General features: G+C 40.3%; 1 protein-coding gene and 2 long non-coding RNA genes across 4 annotated transcripts in view; 2 read left to right on the plus strand and 1 right to left on the minus strand.

Annotated features, from left to right (window-relative positions):
* The first annotated feature begins 249 nt into the window (after positions 1-249).
* On the plus strand, positions 250-3134 carry BTG1 (BTG anti-proliferation factor 1). The gene is made up of 2 exons (XM_083859509.1): positions 250-661; positions 1854-3134. Exons 1-2 carry the CDS (start codon positions 514-516, stop codon positions 2216-2218), a joined length of 513 nt encoding a protein of 170 aa, XP_083715635.1. The 5' UTR covers positions 250-513; the 3' UTR covers positions 2219-3134.
* Positions 3135-4159: 1025 nt separating this feature from the next.
* LOC310908455 lies at positions 4160-25998 on the plus strand. 2 transcript variants are annotated; one of them, XR_014589853.1, is made up of 3 exons: positions 4160-5525; positions 23341-23507; positions 24172-25998. It is a non-coding gene; the product is annotated as an uncharacterized lncRNA (long non-coding RNA). The 2 variants fall into 2 exon arrangements; XR_014589854.1 differs by having other exon boundaries at positions 4160-4952.
* The window catches only part of LOC310908456, a 337623-nt gene continuing 331472 nt past the window's right edge, over positions 21192-27342 (minus strand). The window contains exon 2 of the long non-coding RNA XR_014589855.1: positions 21192-21307. This is a non-coding gene — a long non-coding RNA (uncharacterized lncRNA). The remainder of the gene's footprint in view (positions 21308-27342) is intronic.

Raw genomic sequence — 27342 nt, forward strand, 5'->3', positions numbered from 1 at the left:
GGCTCCCCGCAGCGCGGGCGCGCGCCCCGGCACGCGAAGGCCCTCGCGCGGGCACGCGACCCCACACGCCGACCCCCTGCGCGCGCCCCCGGCTCTATTTGTTTACAGTCGATTACGTCACCCACCCGGACTGGCCCCGCCCCGCCGCCTGCCGTCACGATGGTGCGATCGCCGGATTGGCGGCGGCGCGCCCCCGGCGCTATGACGCTACTTCCGGTCGGCGGCGGCTATAAGAAGCGGCGGAGGGCGGGTAGAGCCCTTCGTCCCTCGCCGCAGGAAATGCGGGGAGCGCCGTTGCGGCCGCCGCTGCTGCCGCCGCCCCCCTGCCGTAGGAAGAGGAGGCGGAGGCTGCCGCCCCCGGGATGTGATCTGGGCTCCGCCGTCCGCTCCGCGCCCAGTTAGAGCCGTGCACCCCCGTCCCGTCCCGCGCCTTTCGCCCCGCGCCCCGTCCCGGCCCGTCGTGCCCCAGCGCCGGCCGCCCCGGAGAGCTGGCTGCCGCCCGCCGCCGCCTCCATGCATCCCGCCCTGTACACCCGGGCCAGCATGATACGTGAGATCGCCGCGGCCGTGGGCTTCATCTCCAAGTTCCTGCGGACCAAGGGGCTGATGAACGAGCGGCAGCTGCAGACCTTCAGCCAGTGCCTGCAGGAGCTGCTGGCAGGTGAGGGCGGCCTGGGCGCGGCGGGAGCCGCTCCCTCCCCTCCGCCGGGGCCCCCGGGCCGGACTGGCGGCGGTGCGGGCGGCACCGCGCTCCGCGGGCCCCCGGAGAGGGGGAGAGGGAACGATCGGTCCCTCCGAGGGACGGAAGCCCCTCCGCGGGGGGCGGCCGGGGCTCCGCGGCCGTGGCTCGCCCCTTGCGGGGACGCTCCGTGCCGAGGCGGCCCGGCGGGTGTGGGAGGCAGGAGCGGGCTGTAAACAAAAGGGGCTCGGGCGGCGCGCAGGCAGCTCCCCCGCCCCCCCAGTCCCTGCTGCCGTAGACAAAGCTCTCGGCAGCCCGGGCAGGAGCCCCGCGCCAGGAGCTCAAAACACCCGCTTTCCAGAAAGAAAAATTTCCCGAAGTTGTTTTTTTTGTCAAGTAAAATTCATCGGTGGACGATGAGTCTCGGTTCCCCTTTCTTCTGGAAGCGTCTCTTAGCCGCCCCGCAGCCCTGGTTAGGAACAAATATCGACGTTTATTTCGCTGCCCTGTGGGTTTTGTAATCTCAAGTCTGCGTCCCAGTGGGCTCGATAGTTGCTACAAGTACCTCAGTCGAGGGGTTTGGGGTGGGATAAAACTCCTGAGGTAAGTGACGTCCTTGGTTTCTCGCCATGGAAAACAGGCTGGGAAGAACGGTGGTGAAATACAGCTTGAGTCAGTCGGTAAATGCTGCCCAGCTTCCTCCCTAGTTAGTTTCGGGTATTCTTAGAATGTGTGAAGCTAAGCATGGGTGTGATCTCAAAAGGATGCTAGAAAGGGTCTTTTTTTCCTGTCTGGTTCATGATGTTTTGAAGCTCTCGAGTTTTTCTGTTATGTATGTAATAATTTCTGTATTTTCTTTTTTTTTTTTTTTTTTTTTTTTTTTTTTTTTTCTCTGAATGCCAGGAAGTTGCTTTTCACCTCCTTTCCGATTGTAGATGTTGTTCTCTATACAGTAGCACAAAACAGTAACTTTGTACCAGTGCTTCCCAAGGGACATTGCACTTTCGTAAATCTCAGTAGAAATAAAACTATAACGATTTTTCAAGTCATTTGATGCTAAAATAATAAGCTTTTTTAAGATTTTGAGGTGTGAAATTTGCGAGAGACCAATAATCGTTGTGTGTATCTTTCAACACAGAATTAAGGAGGATAATGTTTGTTTTTTATTTTGTAGAACATTATAAACACCACTGGTTCCCAGAAAAGCCATGCAAGGGATCAGGTTACCGATGTATCCGGATCAACCATAAAATGGATCCTCTCATTGGACAGGCAGCACAGCGGATTGGATTGAGCAGTCAGGAACTGTTTCAGCTTCTTCCGAGCGAACTCACTCTCTGGGTTGACCCCTACGAAGTGTCCTATCGCATTGGAGAGGATGGCTCCATCTGTGTGCTGTATGAAGCTGCACCAGCAGGAGGTAGCCAAAGTAACACCAACATGCAAATGGTAGACAGCAGAATAAGCTGTAAGGAGGAACTTCTCTTGGGCAGAACTAGCCCTTCCAAAAGCTACAATATGATGACTGTATCAGGTTAAGATATAGTCTGTGGATGGATCACCTTAAAATGGATGGATAAATTTGGTTTTTACTTTGGGTGGGCACCTCTGGGGATGGATTATGGAATTTAAACCATGTCACAGCTGTGAAGATCTGGCACACGTTAGAGTGGTATACTTTAAAGTGACAGTGCCATAGTTTGGACAGTACCTTTCAGTGATTTAATAGCCTGTGAGTCAAAATGATTGCAGCTTGCTAGGGAGTAAGAAGATCTAGGAAGTGTCAGTTTCTCCAAGACACCTGACTTAATTTCTACACCAATTTTCAACCCCGATCTGTATTTATAAAGTGATTCTCTGCAGTAGGTCTTGCAGAGCAAATTTGCACTATTACATTTATTAATTGTTAGCATTTTTGGCAGCTCAGTAACAAGACTTATGAACACCATAGTACTGGAAATTTTAATTTTCAGACTTTTACCTAGCACTTACAAATGTGTATAAATGTACATAAGATAAAATAGTAAGAATGACCTGGGGAAATGGTCAGATCTTTACATTGGCCTCAAAAGTAGCAAGTGATCAGAATCTGCCATGGCAACAGGCTTTAAAAAGACCATATAAAGACACTGTCTGAACTGTGGTGTTAGCACCAGCCAGCTATCTGTACATTTGCTAGCTTGTAGTTTTCTAAGACTGAGTAAACTTCTTATTTTTAGAAAGTGGAGGTCTGGTTTGTAATTTCCTTGTTCTTAATTGGGTAAAAGTCTTTTCCACAAACCACCATCTATTTTGTGAACTTTGTTAGTCATCTTTTATTTGGTAAATTATGAACTGGTGTAAATTTGTACAGTTCATGTATATTGATTGTGGCAAAGTTGTACAGATTTCTATATTTTGGATGAGAAATTTTTCTTCTCTCTATAATAAATTGTTTCCTATCTTGGCATTTTAATTAATCTCTTGTCGTGATTACATAGGACCAGTTAAATTATTTTTGTCTCACAGTAGAAATGAAATAGGTACTATAAAGGCTTAAGAACGTCAATGGCACCGTGATGCTAGGGGACACTCGGTACAGGCCTGGATTAATGAAGACCTCACATATAAATGCCTGGGAAATTTAGGGGAACACGATGTGTATGTCACTTTAAACCTTGTAAAATCAGTCAATGTGGAAATAACTCCAGGGCCAGTAATTCCAGGATATGAGGAAAAGGTACAGAAATAACATCCACCAAAGATGACTTGAATAAATCCAGAGGATTAAAGTTTACTTGGCTTCCTGATGAAGGATATAGGAAACCTAAATGTCCATTTTGACCTACTTGCTCACGAGTTCACAGTTCTTACCTGATGGATTCCCTGCAAAATAAGAGTTGGGACAAGTGTCCCTTAGCCTTAAGAGCAGCTTGCTGCCTTTTGCTTTCTTCAGATGCAAGACTTTCACTTTAGAAATCATTAAGATTGGATTCAACAAAAGGTATGTTGATCTTTTTTCCCAAACTTAAAAGGTTGGCTGAGGCGAAGTGAGAAGCCCATACTTATATGTGTATTCATAGTTAATGAATGATGTAGAGATGTGATTCGCTTAAGCACCACACTAATGTCATTTGTATACAGCACAGCAGATACACTCCAGAGAAACTCTTTACCACTCTATTTACACTTGTTAAAGTGCTGGAGTAAAACTCAAGACTTTTTTGTTCCTTATCTCCTGTGTGCTTTGTTCTGTGGGTGTTTAATAAAAGACCTACCTACCTTGGTCACTTCAGTCACAGGAACTGCTGTTGATGCTCTGAGTGAAAAGAAAGCCATCATTAGTTGCCAGCCAAGCTTGCAAGCTATGGGAGAATTGAGCATCATCAGATTTGCCAGGAGTTGTTGCAGCTCCTGTTCAACTGTGAATGAGCCTTTATGATTAGACAGTAATAATGTATCTCCAGTTCATGTCTGTGTAGTTTGGCTGGTTTTATATAAACAAAACAAGGCTGAACTGTCCAGCTTTTTTTTTACCAATTTCTTTCCCTCTGTTTTTTGAAAGTTCAGCTTTACAAATACAGTTTTTACTGTGATCTGCATATGTATGGCAATATTCAGCACTTCAAAGAATTGCTAGGGCTTCTTCGACACTATGACTTTCTGGCATAGATGGGTGGAAGCATAAGTGCTCTGGAAGCAGTGAACTTTAAAGACCTTGCTCTGTAGACATCTGACAAAAGATGTATTACCAAAGCTTCAGAGTGAGCCTGCGTTACAGTAAGGTACAGGTGTAATTCATGCATAGAGTCAAAGTTTAGGCTCACATTTTGATACCTTAAAAATTCTCTTACTTTTAAGTTGATGCTTTAAACTTAAATCTGTAAGCAAGAGATTTATTCTAGTGGTAGGAGTACTGAAAGACATTTCTGTTGTGTTACATGTCCGCAGACAGCAGAAGTGTATCTGAGTAGGAAGAAAACATTGAGCTTGGCTTTAAAGCTCTATTAAACTTTCATGAAGCTCACTGCTGACTGAACTATGCTTGGTATATTGTGGTGCTGCCTGCAGTCTTTGCTGCACCGCAAGAACAGCATCAGAAGGGGTAGCTGTATAGTTGCTCTTTGACGTGAGCTGTGCACATTATGAAAGCATCAGCTGTCAGTACTTTCTTTTTGGTAAATTAAGCATAGCTTTGTGAGGCAGCAAGTGTTCCATCTGTGAGACTGGCATGTGACAGTGAACCAAGAGCGAGCCTGCTCCTTTAGATGGTTAACATTTTAGTCCTTTTACGGTAAGGTGCTCTCATTCATGGCATAATTTTTAACTGCAGCTGTAACTAGTAATTGGTACAACCCATGTCCTCAGAGTTGCTGGGATTTATTCCAGCTGGAATTTAAATATATCCCAATGTGCACACAATGTGCCCTTGTCTGATTTTGAAAGTATTTAGCATACTGTGGCAGCAGGGCATAAGGACTCCTGAGAGAAGCGGACTATGTCTGTAAGAGTAGGCTGTTGATGTGTTTTGCTGCAGGTAGAACAAACAGCACACTAAGCTAAATGCTTGTCACTTTTGAATTTCATTTAAAGTGCCATTATGAAACCGGCAAGGCTGTTATTTTAATGCAAATGTTGGAGATGAGAACACATTCAAGACCTGCTTGCTCAGTGCACATTAGCTAAATTGGTTGACTTTCCTTGAGGAGCCCTGAATAGTCCTGCAGTTGTTCCAAGGGCAGTCTCAGCTGTACAGGCTCTGATGTTACAGCTCTTCTCAGAGTGACGGACCAGTCTGCTCAGACTTGTTGACCATTCAGTGAATGTCTTTTTATAAAGTGTACAGTTGCTTTCTATTTTATGCCAGGTGAGCAATTTTTTTTTTTCTGACGGCATGTTCCCCCACTGTGCTACTGTGTGGTATCAGATCCTACCACTCAATGCTACTTCCGTATTTTATGTTTGGTAATGATGCTCCTCCTATAGAGAATTGTATTACATGTATCCTGTAAGAAGCTCTGTTGTTCTGTTCTCTTTGCAGTTGTGTTTTTCTCCTGCTTGTTCTGGAAATGTACATCTGGCTTAAGCAGCCGTTTGGACCGTAACTTTTTTTTCTTCCTGTAGATCTTAGTGTCATTCTTAGGTTTGAATAGAGATGTGAGGATTCTCATTCGATTGCTAATAATTCAGATTTTAGTTTTCCACTTTTCTGCTGACTTGGCAAAGATTTTCAAGTAGATCTGTATATGACAGACCACAGCATTTTCTTAGTATTGGTTTGTTCTATCAATCTACATGAGAATTTGAAATAACATGAGGCACTTTTCTGATGTGAAAATGCCATCACTGGCTTATACTTTTATTGTATCTCATATTGGATCAGTTCACAGGATAAGACTCTTCTGTATTCATCACAAAATGAGTCTTCTTGGATCATACCAAGTTGTATGTCTCCTCCCATAGCTTAAAGATGACAATTTTGAAGGCGAAATATTGTTAAGCCTGTAGGTTTTTGACTGCCTTCAATTAAAGTGGATAAAGGAAAAGCTAAGCTTGGGAGATGATTTATAAGCAGGGGGAAGTGTACTGCAGCGGTAGAACCTTACACAACACTTTACTGATGTGCAAACCATAAAGAATTCAGTTACTGCTCCTGGAGTGGTTGGTTTGTGCTGATGCTTGTAAACATTTCTGTCACCAAATTAAGCAGATGTCTCGGAACATGAGCACTCAATACGCGTAAGGTGTCCTTCTAATTAACCTTGTTTGTTTATGCTGGGAGAATATGATCTCTTGTTATTGTGCAGGTTAGCAATGAATACAACAAAGCACATTGCTTTTCTTTTTTGTGTGTCTATGTGAAGTTTATTTCTGAATTTCCATATATCAAGTAGTACTCTACATTTTACAAAGTTTCCTCTACTTAATGTCATAGTTTTAAGGGAAAATAGTTTATATTGGCAAAAGCTGCCACTTGACTGAAGAACATTAAAGCTGTTTTTAGTTTAAAGAGTGAAATATATAGATTGGAGATAAATAGTTCTCCCAAAAAAGGACTGTGTATTTACACATTCTTGGTGTAATAGCAGAGGTTATTTTTACACATTTCAGATTTACATTCCAATGTGAACACTGAGAAGCAGGATGTTAATTCAGTGGCTTTCAGGGGTTGGTAGAGCAAGCTGGGCTTAGACAATAAATGCTGTATTAATAGTTAGCAGTGACAATTTCATCAACATAGGAATTGTGGGGTATAATTAACATCAGTTGCTTTGACACTATGCTCTTAATGTATGGTTTCAACCTTTATTTCAGTAGCAGTTGGAGAATGCACTGTGACAAATTATTGCTGATACAAAGTAGGTCAACAGTAAAATGGCTGACTTACCATAAATGAACTGATCTAAATTATTGTTAACTTCATGTCTAGTGGAATTTTCTTAGTAGCTAAGGCTATGCTCTTGTGTTTCTCAAGCGTGAACCTTGTGTACAGCTTTTCCTAACTCCTTATTTCCTAACCATTTGATATTTTTGTATAAACAAGAAGGAGCATTTCCTCCCAGCTGCTGGGAAGAAATCCACACAAGCAGTATTGCTGCATGCCTGACAGCAGATGTTTGCCCTTGTAGTATGCAATTCTGTGACTGCAAAGCTGGCAAGGAGAATTGACTTGCAGCTAAGGAAAACAAGTGAAATGCTGCATCTTCAGGTTTCCAGGTTTTCTTTACTGAAAGGGACCGGTGGGAACATAGGAGGAAGGGAAATAGGATGATACTGGATGGGAAAAAATGCCAGGCTGAGGGTATTTTGATAATATTTTTGCAGAGAGAAGTGATTCCTGTGATCAGCTGCTCAGTGTCTCATCATGGCTTGCAACAGTCTTCTAATGTTTTCTTGAGAGGTGAAGCTTTTACCTTCTAGATATCAGGAAACCTCCAGCTTCAGATTCTCTGGAGCACTGTAAAATTCAGTGAGATTGTATTATGTGCTGATTATATAACCAAATAAAATCATAAACATGAACCTGTTGGCATGGTAAGGATGCAAGGGAGGAGAACTTCAGTCATCTTGGAACAGCCTTGAATGTATGCGAAGAGCAGCAGAGACTGAAATGCCCAACGACAGTGTCAGGGCTGGGGATGCTGCCCAGCACTCACAGTTGGGTTCCAGGGAGCAACACTTACCTGAGCACCTCTAACACGGAGCTAAGGTTTGGGTCCATCTTCTAACTCAGAGATCAACTTAAAGACACATTCCTAGTACCAGTGATATCATCTGATGACACTGACTGCAATTAAGTTTCCAACGGTGTGCCCTTGCTTTCCTATGTTCTAAAAAGTTCCATTATTGCTTTTTTAGAATGTAAGAACATGTAATAATTGGTAAGTTTGGAGTTTTGCTGGGCACACAAGTTAATGAGTTTCTTGTATGTTAAAAAGAATTTCAAAAGACAGTATTCTCTGCACTGAAGTTTAAGCGAAGTTTTATTTGTATGTGTATAGGGATACATATATAAATTTCTTGTATAAATGTATATATATGCACACAATTATTAGACTATTTTTCAGTGGGTCATCCTGAAGTCCCTGCTGGCTGTGATTTAATTCAAGTTACTGCAGGTGTTCTGAAGATTGTAATTTTGCATAGGTAGGAGGCAATTATTCTCCTTATCCACTTTTTATGCCTTAAGATGTTGGTATTAACAGGAACATGTATTCTTATTTTTCTTTTTAATTTTTCAGTATGTGAATTTGCAGTTTGACTCATTTCCCTTCTCAGTTGAGTAGATTTTCAGAATTTTCTGTATCCTAAAGCAAATTGTGGTTGTCTAAACGAATGTTTGCAACATTTTAATCAATGTGATACAGGGCTGAGAGGAAATAAAGCAAAGATACTTTTTTACTTTGTATATTCTTGCCAATAGTTTGTAACATAGAAGAGAGATTTCTTTGGTTTCTGGTAAGGAGGTAGCTGAACAATCAACCAAAAGTCCGTTTTGGTCGAGCTTACCACTCTTCCTTGGATGAGTGCAACAGAACAGTTGCTTCTTTATGGTAACATTCACATGTATGTAGTAGTAGTGTGTAAGTTAGATATTTGTTTACAAGTGTGAAAAATTATATCCTCACTACAAAATAAAATCAAGGTGCTTATGTGGCACATCTAATGCTATAAAGTTATACTGGTGATATTAACCAACTTTGCAGTTCCACCTCTAGATGTAGCCTTTGTTGTAATAATTTCATTTTTAACTCCTATCTTCCTGCCTCCTTTGTCATTTGCAGCCTATTGTCTAACTCCCTCCTCGCTTGCAGGCAGCATGAGGTCATTCTGTTTGTGGATCAGTAGGGAAAAAAAGAAGGCAGTGGAAATGGCAGTATCAGCCTGAATCATGATGACATTAAAGAAAATGATAAATTTAGTTCAGTGTTTGTAAAGAACCTGGGTCTATGTGATGAAGGCATCAGACTCTAAATTTTGATGGTATTTATCATACTTTCTTTGTTGTCTGGGTAACTTTAATATAGGTGAGGCTTTTGTAATATAATTGAGGAAAAACATGTTGCAGATATGTAAGTACTTTTTAGAAGGGACAGCTGAACAAATATATCTGCCTGATTGTTTATCCAAATGCTCCTGTGACTATCTTCAAAGCTTGTTGCTTACAGAATTGACAAGCCCTGCATCGTGAACAGCAGAACCCTGGCTCTGAATACTGAAAGTGATAGTTTCTGCAATTATTCAGTAGAAAAATATATGTGCATGTCATTCAAATTTGAAATCACTATTCATAGAGTTTACTGAAGTTGAAGTCAATTCCAAGCCAACCTGATATGTGTACAAAATGTCTCCTGAATTATTAAACTGATGCAACCCCATGACTAATTCTGCAGTACAGATATGTAATTTCTTTTGCTTGTCCCTTTTGTTACACCCCCCTCTCTACAAGAACATCCCTTTGCAAGCAGTTTACAAACAATAAAATGAAGATTGGCGTTCCAGTGTTTTAAAATATAAGACCTCAGCCTTTGCACATTCCTAATTTTACTGGTATGAGTACAATGAGGCCGTTTGACTGATTCATGTCAATACGTCATATGCCCTTCAGTATTTTATGAGATCAAGTCTGTGTCAAAAGCTTCTTAGTGAAGCAGAAATGTACTTTCTATTATTTCCATAGGCCCTGGAAGGCACATTAAGATCTTTATTATTGACTGAAAAGAAACTTTCTTCTTTATTACTGTAGAATAGAGATAGTGAATAGGCTGAAAAGAGAATGCTGCACACCTACTGCATCATGATCTCATTCTCAACATGATTGCCTCGGTGCTTGCCAGTTCCAATGTTCATGAGTCATACTCCAGTATGTGATTTGCTTAAAAGCAATAAATGTCAGCACTTTTATTTACGATCTGCCTTTGAAGATTTGGAAGTCATAACTTCAACATATTTTTTTTCTACGGCTGTGAAAGCTAGGAGCTGGCTTTACCTTTCTCTTTCAAATGAAAGATGAAAGCTTGATTGATGTATTGCTCAGTCTGACCCAGCTGCACTGGGTTAAGATCTGTAACTACCCAAACCCACTTCTTCCTCCACTTTATGAGAAATTACCATTCTGGTAGGTGGGGTAGCAGAAATGGCTTTTCTGGCTCTTGCTCAAAATTAGCTGAAGTTGTTAGGGTCGCTAGACTCGTGTCACGTCAGGCTGAGATGCCTGAGCCAGGGTGGAGCCCAGTGCTGGGGAGCCGACAGCCTCCGGCAGACAGCTGGGGGTGTTGGAGTGGGATGAGCTCAGGACCTGTTCGTGAGAGCCTCTCTTGTCACCTGCCTGCGAGAGCCTGCATGGGCTGAGCAAACGCTCCCGTGCTGGAATTTCAGGAAGGGGTCATATGTGATCTGTGGGGGAGGGAGAGAAGTGGGGAAGGTGAAAGACCAGACAAATGATCCATATGGTGAGTCAGTGGGAAAGAACTGAATGCAATTCCAGCCTAATAATGATTCATAGCTACACTGTTTATAGTTCTTGAGAGAGTGTCTGATCACATGGGCTGCAATGTACACGTTTATATGCTGTCCTTGAGGACAAATGAGGGAATTTACAAGGGAAAAAAACACAAAGAGCTTTCAATTTTAGCTTACCTCTTTCTTGTGTGCATTTGAAAGTTTCCATTTATTCTCTCATTGCCCCAGGCTCCTGTGCTAATAAGCCTGGCAAATTTTGCTTGTGAACTAATAAGTGTGCTTGCTGGAAACCTTACAAGCATTGAAGAGCAATTTTTAAGACACCTACAGAAACGTGGGGTGCCGTTCCCAGCATTGGTGTTACCTGCTCTCTAGGTAGCACAGCAGACCTGCTTTGGGGAGCTGGCTTTGCACATTCACTACTCAGTGGATAAACCTATCCTTCATCCTCATGGTCCTTGAGTTTGGTATGTGTTTGACTGCCTCCACTGTTACTATAGTCCAAGATAAATGGCAGTACTGATTTGCTGGAATTAGGTTCTCAAGTGATTGTTTTCTCTGCAGGCTGCTTTCCGGACAGAGCTGCGGGCAGTGTGGATCCTGCCCATGTTGCAGATACGTACAGTCAACAGCCAGGGCAGCTGCAGGGGTGCAGAAGGCTCTTAGTTATTCTGGTGGTGGTGGTGTATAATATAAACTACAACACGATCTTTTTGTCTAATGATTCCTAGAGAAAGAATCCTTTAAAGTGGAAGTTATTCTGAGGGAGGTAATTGTGGTTGAGTGGCTGTTCCTGTGGTGGGTCTGCACACCACCTTCCGTTTTCAAGAATGGGCACATTACTTAAAGTATTTAACAGTTCAGTCACAAGCTGCATGTATGTAGAGGTACACCCATGCAAGTACACAAGAACCTAAATTAATACTACGAAAGAAGATACTGGAGTGGCATAAAATGTGTGAGAACTTTCTGCAAATACTATGATACAGTTAAGCAATTATTGTTGCAAAATATTTATGAAAAAATTTGGTGGGCACAACCAAGGCCATGAAAGCCCCCTGTGTCTTTCTCCCTGGAAATGTGGTGAGAATTCTTACGCATAGTTTTTTTATCTGATGTTCTTCCTTTTGGAGAAATGGCAGTGAGAGGGGGGGACGGGAGAAACTGGAGGGTGGAAAGTCCAATGAAAGTCTAAATGTAGGTTGTGTTTAATGTCATTGTAAAATGCTTGAGCCATGAACCAATGCCCCTTTATTAACTATCTCTGACATAGGTGTCATTTGAATTTACATAATTCGGCTAGTTTTTATCAGGAGTTGGAGAAGAGTGATCCACAGGGGAAGAAAATAATTTCAGTGAGGCTTTTCACCTCTTTTTAGTGCTCAGCATCCAGCTATGAATGCCTCTCCCAAGCCTGTTGTCTCCTCTCTCACAATATTAATCTCTCTGGTAATTTCCATGCCTGAGTCTGAGACCCGTTTCCTGGATTCTCCTGATGGTTAATGAAGAGAAGAAACAGATCCTTCACAGGAAAATCCTCAGATGGATTTCAGTATCCCAGGCTAGAAGGGATGCACTCTGGGGCGAGCCCTGGGTGCTCTTCATATGAAGTGAGTGAGAGCTTGCTCAGATATCACTGACTATATCTCATTAGGTAAGTCTCATCCTCTCCTCCTGAATGGTCTCACATGTAATGTACCTTAACTTGCAGTGTATTGATTGAGATACCTGTACCTGTTTTACCCACACTAGTGCCCCAAGTGAAGAACAGCTAACTCTGCTCACATGTTCATTTTCAAATGCACTGGAACTCAGTACCTTAGAGGAAATAATTAGCAGTGTGTTTCCTGAATTTCGGGAACATGTTCTTGAGTAGTTGGAACAGTGGAAATTTATTTCTGAGAAGTTGCAGGGTTTGGCTCACCCCATGGCATCTTCCTGTGCTCTGTGACTGTGGGAATAGTTTACTATGCTCTAACATATATGTATTATTTTCTTGATGTAAGGGAGAAACAAGTATTTATTTTAATCCTCATTTCATTCTTCTTTTGGTCTTAAAAAGTCAATTACCCAACACAGAGGCCAAATTCTGCCATTTTGCTTCAAAGTAAACTGGAAATTATTGGATTCACTTTGGATTGATGTTGAACCTAATTTCTAATCCTGTTAAGCCCACTGGACATTTTATGTACAGCTTCCTTGAGAAAAGAGTATACTCTAATAGGACTTAAACAGACTCCTATTTGGTTTGTTGGAGTTTCTTTATATAAGGTACACTGTCTTTACATGTAAAATACACTGGACTGGCTTGTTTTTATTCCAGCTGCCAGACAGCAGTTCTGTGTTGTGTACAGGGAATTTAGCTGGGCTCCTGCTCATGGGTGGTGACTGTTGGAGCTGTAGCTCTGTCAGATAAATTGAACCCTCAGCTCAGTTGTGTGGGGTTGTGACAGGAGTAGCAGTCTGGCAATGAACAGTTTGAAGATTCCCAGGGTTGGACAAGGGTCTTTACTCTTATCAGGTGTCATTGCAAGCCCGGAGGAATAGAAAAGCATTGTGTGATAGTGGCTACCAAAGTGCATGGGATGCATGCTTGCTGCATCCTGTAAAGTGCCTGGTGAAGGGACTCTCTTGACAGATTGTTTTCTTGAGTCAAACCCCACTGGGTGATAGATGCTGTCTGTAGTACTCTGCAGTCTTGCAAAAATTGTGTCTGCCGTTCCCAGTACTACTGCGGGTTTCTTGGGGAATCCTAAGGGACTTAAATGATACTACTTTTGTGTAATAGCTAGAGGTCACATACTTATTTACCTTTTTTTCCTAACCCACTGATGGAGGTATCAGCAGTTAAAGAGATTAAACATAAAAGATTAAGAGTTAACCATAAGATTAAAACTGATTTTTCTTACATAGGTCCAGATTTTTGCTACCTTTGTCTTCTCATGCATCCATTTTTGCACAAGAAGGATGTGCTGCTGCCAAGATTTTAAGTCCAGAAAGGCAGCTAGGGAGCCAGTGCAACTCTAACATCATCATTATGAAATATGAAATAAATTTTGGAAACAACAGTGGCTGCCCTCTTCTCTTACTTTAAGAGACTGCTAGCACACTAAAGTGTTTGCGGGTTTTTTTGCTCCATGAAACTAGGGTGAAGTTCATGTTGAATATAGGGCTTCCTCGTGGCTTGGAGGACGCTTGGACATAACAGGGAAGAGTAGCCAGGGTCACTAGAGGAGCAGAGAGCAGTAGATAGCCTCTTAGACGTTCCTTGTTGTAGGTGATGCACTGAGCTTCACCTTACCTTTCAACTGAATGTGTTGTAAACAAAGCTGCCTCCTACTCCTGTGTGCCTGTTCAGCTGAAGCTTCCAGGCTGAGTGATGGTGAAAAGGGCCAGGCAGTGGGCTCATCTTCAGAGGAGCACCATGAGCCCTTTGACTTTCATTGTTTCTCATTAGATTTTCACTTGTGTTTCCTTTAAAAAATAGGAGGAAGTCTCTTTGTTTGTATCTTGTGCTGTGTGTTTTACTGCACAACTATATTTAAACATCCTCTGTCACCTGAATATCACAGATTTTGCATGATGATGTGTTGATATGGTCGTGGAATAAATTTATCCCACCTGTAAAGTGGGATAGATAAATAGACTTAGAAATAAATGATTGCAGCTCACTTTCTTTTGCTTAGTTTGATTTTTCAAAGTAAGTTGATATTCAATCTTGGCTTTGTGTCTATACCTGTGAATACTAATGGTTGTTTTAGGTAAATCCACAAAAAACTTTCTCAACTGACTAACATGATTCATATTATGTAGATTTTTGTTCAGATTAGATAGATTCGGGTAATATTTTGATCTATATTTATATATTTGAGAAATATTTAAATTGCAAATATTTTACATAGATTACACAGATAATTGTTACCTTGGATTAGATGGAAAGATGTTGATTGCTACAAATTAATTTCCTCTGTGAATGTGTGTTGTGGAGTGTGTTGTGGAACAGGAGTGTGTTGTGGTTTAATTTTTTTTAGATTGTGTCTGCTCTTACTCTCCAAAAAAACATTCCCTGGCTCTACTTGATTTCAGAGAGAAGAGGATTTGTCCCTTGGTGCTCTAACATAGAGTTTTCATTTGTTTGGATATTTTTTCCAGTGCTAATAGCTTTGTTAAGAACTGTGTAATGTATCATAGGATGCAATAAATGGAGCAGAACTGCCTGTTCTCAGAAAGACAGTCAATGGAGACTCATCACTGAATGGAAATGCTTCCAGTCAGGTTCTGCAGGGACCAGCACTGTAAAAGTGCTGTTAAGGATTTTCAATAGTGTTTTGAAAGTTCATATAAACTCTCTGCTCCTAAAATGTCTGTGTGCTACCATTTGGAGGAACACAAAGAAAGGCAATAAAGTGCTGATTCTGAGTGGTCTATATTGCTTATAAGCAGTCTGTTTATGTTATATTTGACCTATTGAAACTTATTCAAAGTCACTTAGGAATAAGAAGTACAGGTCCTCCCTCTGTCTATGCAATGGGAAACTCTGTGCAGTGGCTGGGATGAATTTGCAGGTTGGCAGATGAGTAAGAGTAGCAGCTAACAACACAGTGTTAGGGCAGATAGTGAGAGACCCTTGGGTGTATAACAATTGGGCAAAGGAAAGGTGTGATTTTACTTTGAAATGTGACATGACAGATGCTGGGAAACTGCTTCTCAAGTTGGTGTCAATGTTGGTGTAAGGACATCAGAAATTGGGGAGAGGCCTAAGCAGTGCCAGCAGAGTGACATCAGGGTTGAAAGTGCTCTCTATCCTGGTTAGCATGTCTAAAGGACAGATCTGAGAAGCCACTTAGCAACCTGAAAGAGCCTTCCCGGCATCCAGTATTGAGTGATCAAGAATCCTACAGCCTTATGGAAAGAAGATAATGAAAACTCTGGGAAATGCCTGAATTGAGGCATTTTTTGGGAAGTAGAAGAGACATTTTTCACAATGAGTTTAATTCTTTGAGCAGCCCGCCAAAGGAATCAAGATCCTCATTTTCTGATGGCTGCATATCAAGGCCATGTGACTTTCTGGAAAACATATCTAACTTAAATTTAGGTTAGTAAGTTTGTTGTTTGAAAATGTATGAAATGTGGAGGCCTGGATATCCGGAGGGGTTGGAAACAATAGAAAAAATAGTAACATATTAAATTATCCTTTTTTTTGTCCTTAGACTGAGTTTACAAATATCTAAGTGTTCATATTTTGACCATTTTCTCATTTTCCCTGCATTCCTTGAATGGTAACTGGGCATACCATGCTGTGTAGTTAGTCATTCTTTGCATAAGGTTCATTAAAGGTATGCAGGTTTTTTGTACTTTCTGCCTTACCCAGCTGTCCTGACAACAAAAAAGAAAAGCCCCTCATAAACATTTCATATGAGTGTTTAATATAAATTCATTTCATATGAGTATTAAACATTTCATTTAGTATCAGCTTTTTCTTAGAGAGGAAGAACTCTCCTTCCAATACTATCAATTATATATACACTTTCAGAGACAGTTGTTTTGTTTTCAAGTCTCACTAAATTGGTTTAAGCTCTGATTCTTTGAAAGACTTGCATGATTTAAAAATCTGTATGTACCAATAAACAATGCTTTTTCAAATACTTGGTTTTACTCCACTTTTCTGAGTGTACTCAACTCTTCCATCACTGTGAAAGTGAAGAAATGTAAGAAAACTTCTGCTCTGGGAGAAATAAAGGATTATGCAGAAGAACTGAAAATGAAGCTTTGTATGTTCACTTGAACTGGTATAAGCAGCCTGGAGGAAGGGGAGAGGTTCTCAAAGACTCTTGAAAGGCAAAAGTGTTTTTACTGCTCTTTTTATACTGTTGAAATTATGACCTTTCAAAAGTAATATTTTCATTGCTTTGATGCCTGTTTTTTGCTTAGGTTATGTTATCATTTTGAGCTCACAGTTTAGTGGGTAGAGGATAAGATAAATAGAAAAGAGAAACAAAAATATACCCAGAGTTTATATCAGAAAAGTGACTGAATGACTAGAAGGAACAGATGTTTCAATGCATGTTTAAACATGTATTAGAGTCCTGAATACATCTCAGACGTGCAGAGCATCAGTTGCCATTTCACAGCGGCAAATTAGTTGCCTGAGTCAGATTTCTCATGGCTTTGAGCTGTGTCTATGTGAAGTACAATATTTTCAGTATTGATAGATAGAAGTTTGATTGCTCTTGTCTTTTATCTTCATAAATACACTAGTGACTAGGAATTAAAACACAGATTGTACTCTAGCTTCTAGGAGAAGGGAGTCTCCCAAGTAAGGAGCATAAAAGCTCAATAAATGTGATTGAAAAGCAGTAGCATTCTGCATACATTGACCAAAATATGGTAGTAGGGTGTGCTGTAGAGGACAAGAGAACACAGGTTATCCAGCTGTCTGACTCTGGGGTGTGTTTCTTATTAAAGCAGTTACAGAACTCATCCTTAATTTCTTTTTGCTTAAACACAAGTTCAGACAAGAAGCCTAAATGAACAAGGAACTTTTGCTGTATACTCTGTCAATCATTATTAAATAAACCTAATTTCTTGTAACGTCTGGATTTTTGTGAGTCAGTCAGATCCATGGAAGTGATCCCTGTGGTCAGACATGCAGGTACTGCATTAGTAAACATAGGATGGTTTTCTCTGCATTTTATTGTTATGATTGGGAAGCAGTTAATTTTGGAAGCTTACAGCTGCATTTTGGCTTAATATTGGCAATATGTTTAAGCTTTTTGGTGGCTCAGAATCACCTTATTTTTCTTTGCCAGGAATATTGCTTTTTATTATCTTTCTTAAATAAAAGATCCATAGAGATTTCCATAAATTTCTGTGAAAGAAACTATATGAAATAATTTCTGTAAGACAGTGAGGGAAAAGGGGTTGAAGCTAAAGGTCCTGGACATCCTGTCCAGTCTGTGTTCCTTGATACAAAATATCTTTGCCTGTGCTCGTGTCTGCTGTAATGCTGAAAGTAGCCGTTTACAAATAAAAATGGCATCCTCACTGTAATACTGAAAGAGTTTTATGTGCTTGACTAAAGGGAACTTTAGGGACCTGAAACCTTGTAAACTCTCATGTTGGTGGTGAAAGAAGCAGCTTTGTCCTCTTAGAAGCCAGGGCCCTGTGCTTTTTTCTGGCTCTTTCCACAGAAATGTGCCTTGGGAGCAGCCCTGGGGAGCAACAGCCCAAGCATTGCACCAGATTTGCATCACCAGAGAGCCCAGGCTCATTAGAGTGCTTCTTCTGTGCATGGCTTTAGAGTTTTGCACACCTTTTGGGTAGTGTGAGGAACCTCTGGAAGAGGTGTGAATGGCAGAGAGAGCAACTGGCTTGAACATTCTGCTCCTGCATTAGGCGCATAGTAAAAATGAATTTGCTGGCTACTCAGGGTTACATACATGTCATGTCATGTCATGTCATACTAGATAATCTAAAGAATCAGAGTTATGGAAATTACATATTTAGGTATCAAACCACACAATGGAAGAAAATTGTTCAAATTGCTCAAAAGCAAAATCCATTAAAATTCTTGCTGCTTGTACAAAGCTTTTGCAGCATTTTGAATGAAAATATCCTACAATCAGAAACCTACATGGTTGGATGAGCACATATAGAAAGTGAAGTTTTCAATGTTTCTGATTTTTTTCCCCTCATTTCCACCTGTCAAATTCATTCACTTAATTTAATCCAAATTTGCAAAAGTGTTTTTTTTTTTATATCTGGAAGATGTTTCTAAGTGGTTTATATTTTCTTTTGCAAACAAAGAGGGGAAAAGAAATCTCAACAACAAAACCTCAGTTGTATTTTACCTGTGCTCTCATTATTTTTTTCAAAGTCTCTTAAGAAAATAAAAAGGTATTTCTAGTACTTCATAGTTCTTATAACCTGAAGATCAGTTTGGTAAAGCTTATGATAAATTTCTTTGCTGACCTTAAGAGACTCTATTATCAGTCTGTAGAGCTTAATGTTAAAAACTAATAGGAAATTTTACTTATTCATAAGTGTCAGTACTAAAAGAGCAAACTTAAGGTTAATATACCTGCACAGCATGTATGGTGGTAAATAAAGGAGCTGCCTGCTGTATCTGCATATGTTGTCACAAATCCTAAGCCAAGGTCAAAACCTTAATTTCGAGCCTTAACGCACTTCCATTTGCCTTGTTCAAACACTATATATAGGCTTAAGTCCTGCAAATGGTGCTGTGAGGCTTGTCCAAGGTCAGTCCTGATGAGTGAGTTAGGATTCAGGTCTACACATGGTATAACCCTTGCTCAAACTGACACAGGACAAAAGAGCAGAAATCTGGAATTCTGTCAAAGCTTCTTTCCTTTGCTTCATACCTACTCCTGATGCCTGGCCAGGGCACCACTGATCAACTGTTGCCAATTAGAAATTAAAAAAAAAAAAAAAAAAAAAAAAGACTGTGGGCAGGACAGGCACTGAGGAGAGCCAGGTTTTCTTTATGGCTCTGGTGTGAGCTTAAACATGTCTCAACTCAACCACACTGCCTGAGCTGTGACCCAGTGCAGCCTGTGGGGAGTGTCTTGCAGGTAATATTGAGGTGGGTCTCAGGATGGGAGCATTAATTATTTGAAATCACAGGCAAACATTGCTCAATCTTTTCTAATATTTTAAATTCCTGAGGGTATAGTTAATCTGTAGGTAGTATCATTTCACATGTGTTTTTTCTCTAATTTTAGACACGTTAGTGTACACAGTCTGAAAAAATATGTTGACAAAACAGCACGCTACATGTAGTGGTAAATGGAGATAATCTCTTGACAAGGTCGAGGTTTTGTAGCCATATGTACAAGATATGAGAAGCAAAATCTGTATTGTGTAGGAAGAGCTGTGTTCCCATGGCTGTGGGTGTATCAGTGTGTGCAGCAGGCAGATAACTCTCCTGCAGAGCACTCTGCAAAGGGCAGCGCCTCTATCTGACTGCCCCATCGGCAGCTCTGCTTCCTCCCAAGGGTGCATCGCCCTGCACTCTGCCCAACAAGGCCTTATGGCTTTCTTGTGTATTTTGTTCCTTATTTGAGTCTTTTTGGAAGAAGGATTTTGTTCACCTCTTATTATCACGCAGTGAATAAGATCACCTGGAATTAACACTAGGAAGAATATTTGACAAATATTATCTCAGGAATTCAGTCCTCCTGACACTGTGGGCCGCAAGCTCACCAGATATAAATATGCCAAAAAAGTTCTTCCATTAACCTCACACATTACCAGCCTGTCTTTTGGGCTGTCTGAATATGAACTATTAATTCAGATACACTGTACCTGGGGATTCAAACTACAAAACTATTTCAGGCAGCTCTCTTATTCCTTTGGACTAAAATTTTTATTCTGAACCTGAGCAACCATTTTTTCCTCAATATTTTAGCAAAAGTTAAACCATTCCCATCAAAGTTTCCATTACTATAACTTTTTTTCCCCATTCTGGAATGAACTTCTATTTCACACTTATTTATAGAATTATGCAACTCTTAGCCATAGTGGGGTCTTTGTTAGCTGGTGCCCTCCTGTATGGTATTAAGGAAGACAGCACATTCTTGTAGATTTGATACATGGACTCACAAATTTTTGGTCTAGAAAGCATTTGGTTCATTTTCAGGTGACTGGCTGGGGCTAGCTCACTTTTCTTTTCCTTATCTCCTGATTTTTATTTGAAAATGGGAATGTTGATACTGATCTCATTCATAACATACTTCAGAATGTATAGATGGAAATGCTGCAGATGTATTTTATTTATATGAAATGTATATTGCAAAGCAAGATTGTCTATTAAAGAGATTCAAAGATTGGACTTTTCTAAATATTTCATTTTATTGGCATTCTTAAATAATTGAACATTGTAGAAGAGGTACATTTAACTGTCTTGCAGGAAACAAGAACTTGATCCATAGGACTGCATCCCTTACAGATCCTATGGTTTTTGATTGGAAAATGGCATAGTTTATCCTGAAACCCATCCTGTGTAACAGAGTAGGCATCTGATTTGAGACAGCTCTGCTGACTGACCAGATTCATAGGAGAGTTGTATGTCTGTATGTCTGATCTCTGATTGGATTACTCTGATTTTACTCATAGTTTTGTACTTGTATTTGTTTGCTCCTGTGAAGCACAGCTTTGGCTGCTGTGATGGTGAGGGGTGGAGGAGGAGTTATTCCACCAGTTTACATTAATTGATGATTTTGCCCAACAGTTTCCCTCTACCAACCCTTGTCTCTTGGGGTGACACCCTATGGGTGGTGTTGACTGCAGAGCACTAGCCCCATGCTAATGTGCAAGGCTTTCTGCAGGCGTTGGGCATTGAAGTTTGCTATCACTGAACGCTCTCAGTAGATAAAGATTTTTTACCTATTCATGTCTCTTCCTGAATTTGTTACCATGTCCATCTAGCTAATAAAACTCCCAAAGAATAGCTCTTTTATATCCTGATAAAAAGACTTTTTGATAAATCTGTATTAAGTAATATAGTTTAGTTTGTTGTAAACATGTACACATGTAAAAAACATTGGTCTGATTTGTTGTTGTTTTTGCCGAGGTTTGTTTTTTTTTTTTTTTTTTTTTTTTTTTTTTTTTTTTTTTTTTTTTTTTTTTTTTTTTTTTGACATCTAAATTTCTCATTATCATTTTTGACTATGTGTTCATTCTTTCCAGACACAGGTACTGTAGTTATAGGCATTGATTTATCTTTCTTTTCTCTGATAAAAAAAGATCATATTAATATGACATCCTGCAGATCTCTGATGTTTACATATCAGCACAGGGAAATACTACTTTCAGTTTGGTACATAAAGCCCTCCTTGTCTCTTGTGTCTTTTGTCTGTAGGCTATTATACATGTGACTAAAGCCATGCATGACTTGAGCAAATGTTTGAATAGGGTTCTTGTGTAGTACGACTGTATAAGCCATTAGGCATACTCTCTTTAACTTGGTGATGAAAACATTATGGTACATTTGGTCACACAAAGTAGAGTAAAATTGCTTTTGTGGCAGCAGAATAAACAGCATTCTAATCTGTGGGGCTTTTTTATTGTGCACGTGTGTGTGTGCACTGCATAGTTGTGGCAAAATTATCAAGCAGGACTGAACATGGAAAGTGTTTAAGTTATTGGAGTTGTGGAGTGAAAGCTGGGCTTAAGAGAGAAAAAAAGTATTACCTTTTTCATTCTGAAATTTGAAATCAGCATCATTCTGTCATATTTGTGATCTGAGCGTGAAATCTGTTAATTGACATGTAAGGCAGTTGCTAACCATCTTTGTCATTTATAAAGCCTTTTGTAAGGGCATTGGTTTTTTTTCTTCTCTATAAATGGTGAATACTGGAGTAGGGACTTGAATTTTTGCTGTGGGAATGTGAAAAACACGGGAAGCTGCTCTCTGCCAAGTTATTTCCCCAAGGATCTGCTTTACATACTGACAATCAATGACCTGTCAGGTGTAGTTATACACCACAGCAATGATACGAGGTCAATCAGATGAAACCAAGGTATGTATTCCCAGCAGATCCCAGCTATCTATTTAACACTGTCAAACTAAGTTTTCTTTGCTAAAGAGCACGCTCTTTCAGTTTTGTTTCTTTTTCAATTTGATTAACTCTGGATTTGCATCTAATCTGTGAAATTCTAATACTGGAAAAAAACATTTATTTTGCTTTGTCTTGAAATTTACTAAATTATGTGTTTTACTATTTTGTCTTTAAACATAAACCCATGCTTGTTATATACCGTGCAACTCTTCCTCATATAAAGATTGTATATTTGCTGTAAAAAAAACCCCAACAAATATGTTCTTTGCTGTAATGATAAGGAGATATTTAAGTAATCTGTTTTACAGTAACAAATTTAGTGTCTCCTAAACACATAAGTATTTCCTTAGAAAAAGCCATCTTACAGATATAACTCATTTATTTTGCCTTGCAATTCCATATTTGCAAAGCAAATGATGTATAAATTTGACCTGTAAATCAGTATTTTTATATGGAATCACTTCTCATTGTTTTTTGGAAATTCTGCATCTTGCCAATGTTTCCAACCTCTTGCTATCAGAGGAGAAAATACTTTCTTAAAATGGATACATACAATGAATACAAGGATTTTCCATATTTTTCCCTTAAAAAACCCAGCAAAACAAAACAAGACAAAACAAAACGAAACAAACAAAAAAAGAGCTCTGCTTTGTTAGCCCATGACTGAGACCTGCTAAGGATTAAGAATAAACATGCACTTGGTACACTGTGTACTGCATACAGTGTAATAGTACAAGAGCATTTTTAGCCACTGTGTGTATCATATTGAAAACAGAAGACAGTGATTACAACAGAGACTAAACAACTGGATTAAAATGTATTTATTAAGTTACAAAAAAAAAAGAAAAAAAAAAGAAAAAAAAAGAAAAAAGAAGTGTTGTTTTTTGAGGGGAAACGAGACAATGAAATAACAAGAAACTAAACCCAGAGCTTTAAAAAAATACATCTTAAAAATATCTCATTCAGAAATGCAGATTAATCCTGTCTGAAAGCTGCTGCAAGATTTTGTATGAAAAATCTGTTTTGTTTTCATGATACAGTAATCTATCCTTTAGTTGTCTTGCTAAATATAATTCAAGCACTATCATTTGAGCATAAGTTAGTGTACATCTGCTCTGCGATTCTTTTCTTTTTTTTCAGATATTTTGAAGTTATCTGTTGATTTTCTGTGCTGCAAGACCAGTGTGTGAATCATGTCAGCAGCTAGTACTCCATGTTTCAAAAACATGTAAAAAACCTTACTGTTCTTCAAACAGAAGAAGCAGAGATCTGGATCCACAGTGGAGTGCTGGAAAAAGAACACAAAGGTGGGATGTAAGATGATACCATCATCCTTTAATGGGGGATAATTTGTAGCTAACTTATGAAGTTGGTACACAATTTGAGGAAACGAGCATCCCACCCATTTTTTCTTTGTGTGCTCTGTAGAATTCATATCCTTCCATTTTGTTTTTTGTTTCCTTGAATTGTGCCTCATAACTTTTTGTCATTGCTCATTAGCTGTTGGTGTGTTGGGAGGGTTGTCTCGACAGTGATCCGGCATGGTAACAGCTGAGCAGTTCAGAAGAGAGTCATAATTCATGGTGACCTTTAATGAAATATAAATCTGAAGAAAGCTACTTTTACTCTACCATATCTCTGCAAAGTGAAAACTATTATTATCTTTAGTCTTTGCTATCATGGTATTTAAAGATACTCTGAAGTAGAGGAAATACAATTTCTCATGGGACCATACTATTATCATTGTTTTTGGTGAATGGGATTATTTAAACTCCCATTTTCCTCTGACCATCAGATTTAGGACCTGGTTGACCAGTTCTCAGCCAGGGCTGCTGCATGCTTTGATAGGGAATCCTGAGAGCTGCAGTATGTTTGTACATTCCCCTTTCTTCTGGAAGGGACGGTCTATAGGTAACCCGTGAATGCAGTGTCATTTACATTTTCTAATTTCTTATGTTTTCCTGATAGCAGCAAGGAAGAACCAGATCCAGCTGCCTTTCTCCCTCCTGCAGCTCCAGAGCCTTGCTGTAGTAGCTGTTTGGGTTCCTGGCAAAGAAAAGCATCCACTTGACAGCCGGGCAGAATGGCAAAGGGGAGGCAGAGGCTGCTGTTTTTGGCAGTCTGCAGTTTGCCCTCAGAGTGCACCTGCCCACAGTGAGGGTCTGAGGGCTTCCCTGCTGGGGACACCCTGCAGGAGGGTGGAAAACACTAAGGGCCATGTCCTCAGCTGCTCCTCTGCTCCAGGGGGACAGTGAAAGATGGTCCTGCTTTCATCAGGTGAGGAACTGAGCCTGAAGGCTAATTAAGTGATTTTTTCCCCTAATCCAGTTTAACAGAGGGTGAAATTAGCCTTTCCTCTGAGACGAATGTAGTGCCAAGACCAACTACTCACCTCTCCAGAGATCAAGCCCCTCCTGGAGTCTTTCCCTCTACTCCCTGGGTTGCTCAGTGCCCTGTGTCCTGCAGCTTCATGCTACTCCACTGTTTCCCTCCCCCAAGCCCCAGCAGAGTGGGGCTGTGCTGGCTGCCCATCTCCCTGCAGAAGACATTGCATGCTGCCTCCCTGAGCGGCGTCTTGTCCAGGTGCCATAGCCCAAACGACAGCTTGTGGGGCCACTGGGGTAAAATGCTGCCCATCCAGCCTATCAAGGGACCCTGTTTTAACCATTTGGTCCTGAATGGGGAATAAATGTTCATTGAAATGACAAAAGAGGTGCCATCCTATTGCCCGAAACAGATGGGAAACCTACTTGCATTGGCCATATTGCTTTTGAGTGGTTCCTAGTTCATCCACCTAAAAATGTCTGTCCCCTGAGCCTTAGACATCCTGTGGGCAGCTCATTTGGGGTACTATGCAAATTTATCTGGTGAAGACTTACTGATACATCTGGCTTGCTCGTATTTCTGAAACTGAGCAAAGGACTTACTTACTTGTGACTGTTCTCTCCATTTGTGTGGTGCAGGGTTGGTTACCCAAGAAGGGATGCTGGCCACGCTCTAAAATGGGGACGATTATCTGTGTGCAGCTTGAAAACAAAGCTGTGTCACAGCACCTGTTCAATCCCATTACAACGAAAGCCAGGATGGCAGGAGCAGAGCTGGAGCAGAGTATATAAGATGCAGTTTTATTCCAAGTGAAATTCAAAACATACCACTAGGAATAAACTCTTTCTTCATAAAGCAGTAGCAGGGAAGGGAGAATATATTTTCCAAGCAAACTGCAAAAGTTCAGGAAATTCTTGGCTCACTATTTGTTCTAAGTGATATAAAGGAAAAGGAAGAGACTCTATCCAGCGCAAATCATATTTTTAAGAAATTCCCAATATTGCTTCCTGTCTTTGTGCTTGTGAAGCAGATTGTATATAGAAATAAAACAGATTTGCTTTATCTTTTCAGAAGAAAGTGTCTGCTATATAATTTGCTGGCTCTTGTTCGTTCATTCATTGAAAAACAGCAGGAAAAGGGCTTTTGTGTTAAGAACAGTCAAGGTCAGGGATTTTTGTTTTTGATGTAGGCTGCCAGTAGCTTGCTTTCTCTGACAACTGTTTCCAAGTCAGTTTGGATAGCAATCTAGTTGCTAGCTTACAGGGAGATGTTTCACAGCTACAGGTCATCTGCAGTGAGTACAAACTAGAAAGAGATTTGAGTACCAAATTAAATGCCTTGTACTCAGCTCCTATTCCTGCCAGTATCAAATTAAGTTAATCAAGCCTACTAAAGGACATGCAAATTTGTGACCCTGATGCTGCAAACTCTTCTTTATACACACCCACCTTTAGAAACTGTGTGAGCAAAGGCTTCACCTATGTGACTTGGTTTACAGAATCAAAGCCTTTCACTCAAGAATTCACTATAGCAAATATTTATTTTCATGGTAAGTGAATAAAAACAGAAAATAATGTTGTGATTTTATAAAAAAGAGAACTAATGTTCTACAAGTGAACATTTTTTAAGCCACGGTACCTTGACATTGCACAGTCAATGGCCCTTACTCATTCACAGTTAAACTACTGTATTTCTAAAGCCTCAAGTTAATGGTTAAAGGAAAGTAAAAGAAATCATTAGACAAAATATCTATGTCCTAAAATGTAAGCATGAAAGTCTGGCAGCATGACATCTGGGTGGTGGACAGGCACAAAAAATGAAATCTGCTGCAGTTTATTCCATGATCTGTAAAACCAAACCACTCTGTAAGGGTATAAAGGTAATCATACATCTACTGACAGCTCTTGTTTAAGCCACTCACAAGCAGTCTGTGACATATAGAGAGATTTCACTTTCTCTCACCTTTTCATGTCATTCTAAAGATTTTGTGAATATATCAATTAGAGGTTTCCAGTAATGGAAAGCAGGTTTCAAATGCTGGAGAAGTACAATAAATCACTAGCCATATGGTCTTTTCTTATTAAAAGAAGGGCATAATAAGACAAAAGCTGAAATAAGTTAAAACAGCTGAACAGTGATTCTAGGCGATCTTATGCAAAACTCACTACCTTGGTTTATTCACAGGAAACTTCTTTATAAGACTGAAAGAAAATCTTTTTCAGCTCTTTATTTCTTGGCTACATCAGAAAGAAAGCAAAGTAAAAGACATCTCTGTGACGCTTTTCATGCTCTGCTTACTTTGTTTTCACATGAGATCCTGTCTGCTACCTTTGTTTTCCCCCCCCCCTGCTTTTTAGAGGGCTCCTTGTGCAAAACAATGAAGAGTCCTGATAACAACAGGCAGTTGCTCCAAGGCCTAGTTGTTCAGCAGAATTCACTCCAAGAAATTGAGAGGGGTGTGTTGAGTCTTTTTTCCATCACCAGCCTTTACAGTTAGCGGGCCAGATGGCATGAGACGGGCGCAAAAAATAACGACAATAAATAATACTGCAACTTACAGCGTGGACCAAGCTCAGTTACTTCCACTTCATCTCACTGTTTGGAAATGCCTTTGATGTATAAAAGCACCCCCTAAGATAATGAAATGCGGTGGCAGCTGGCTAATGGCTGGGAAAGTGCAAACCCTGCATTGAACTCTTCCCACCAGGCTATTCAGCACCCAGGCAATGTCAGTCTCAAGGAGACAAGGAGACTGGAAGAAACAGAGGCTTGTTGCTGTGCAGCATTTGGGCTTCTGGGCAGGCTGCTGTAGGTGGG

The sequence above is a fragment of the Zosterops lateralis genome, assembly GCF_965231275.1.
Source record: "Zosterops lateralis genome assembly, chromosome: 4".
Classification (NCBI taxonomy): Eukaryota; Metazoa; Chordata; class Aves; order Passeriformes; family Zosteropidae; genus Zosterops; species Zosterops lateralis.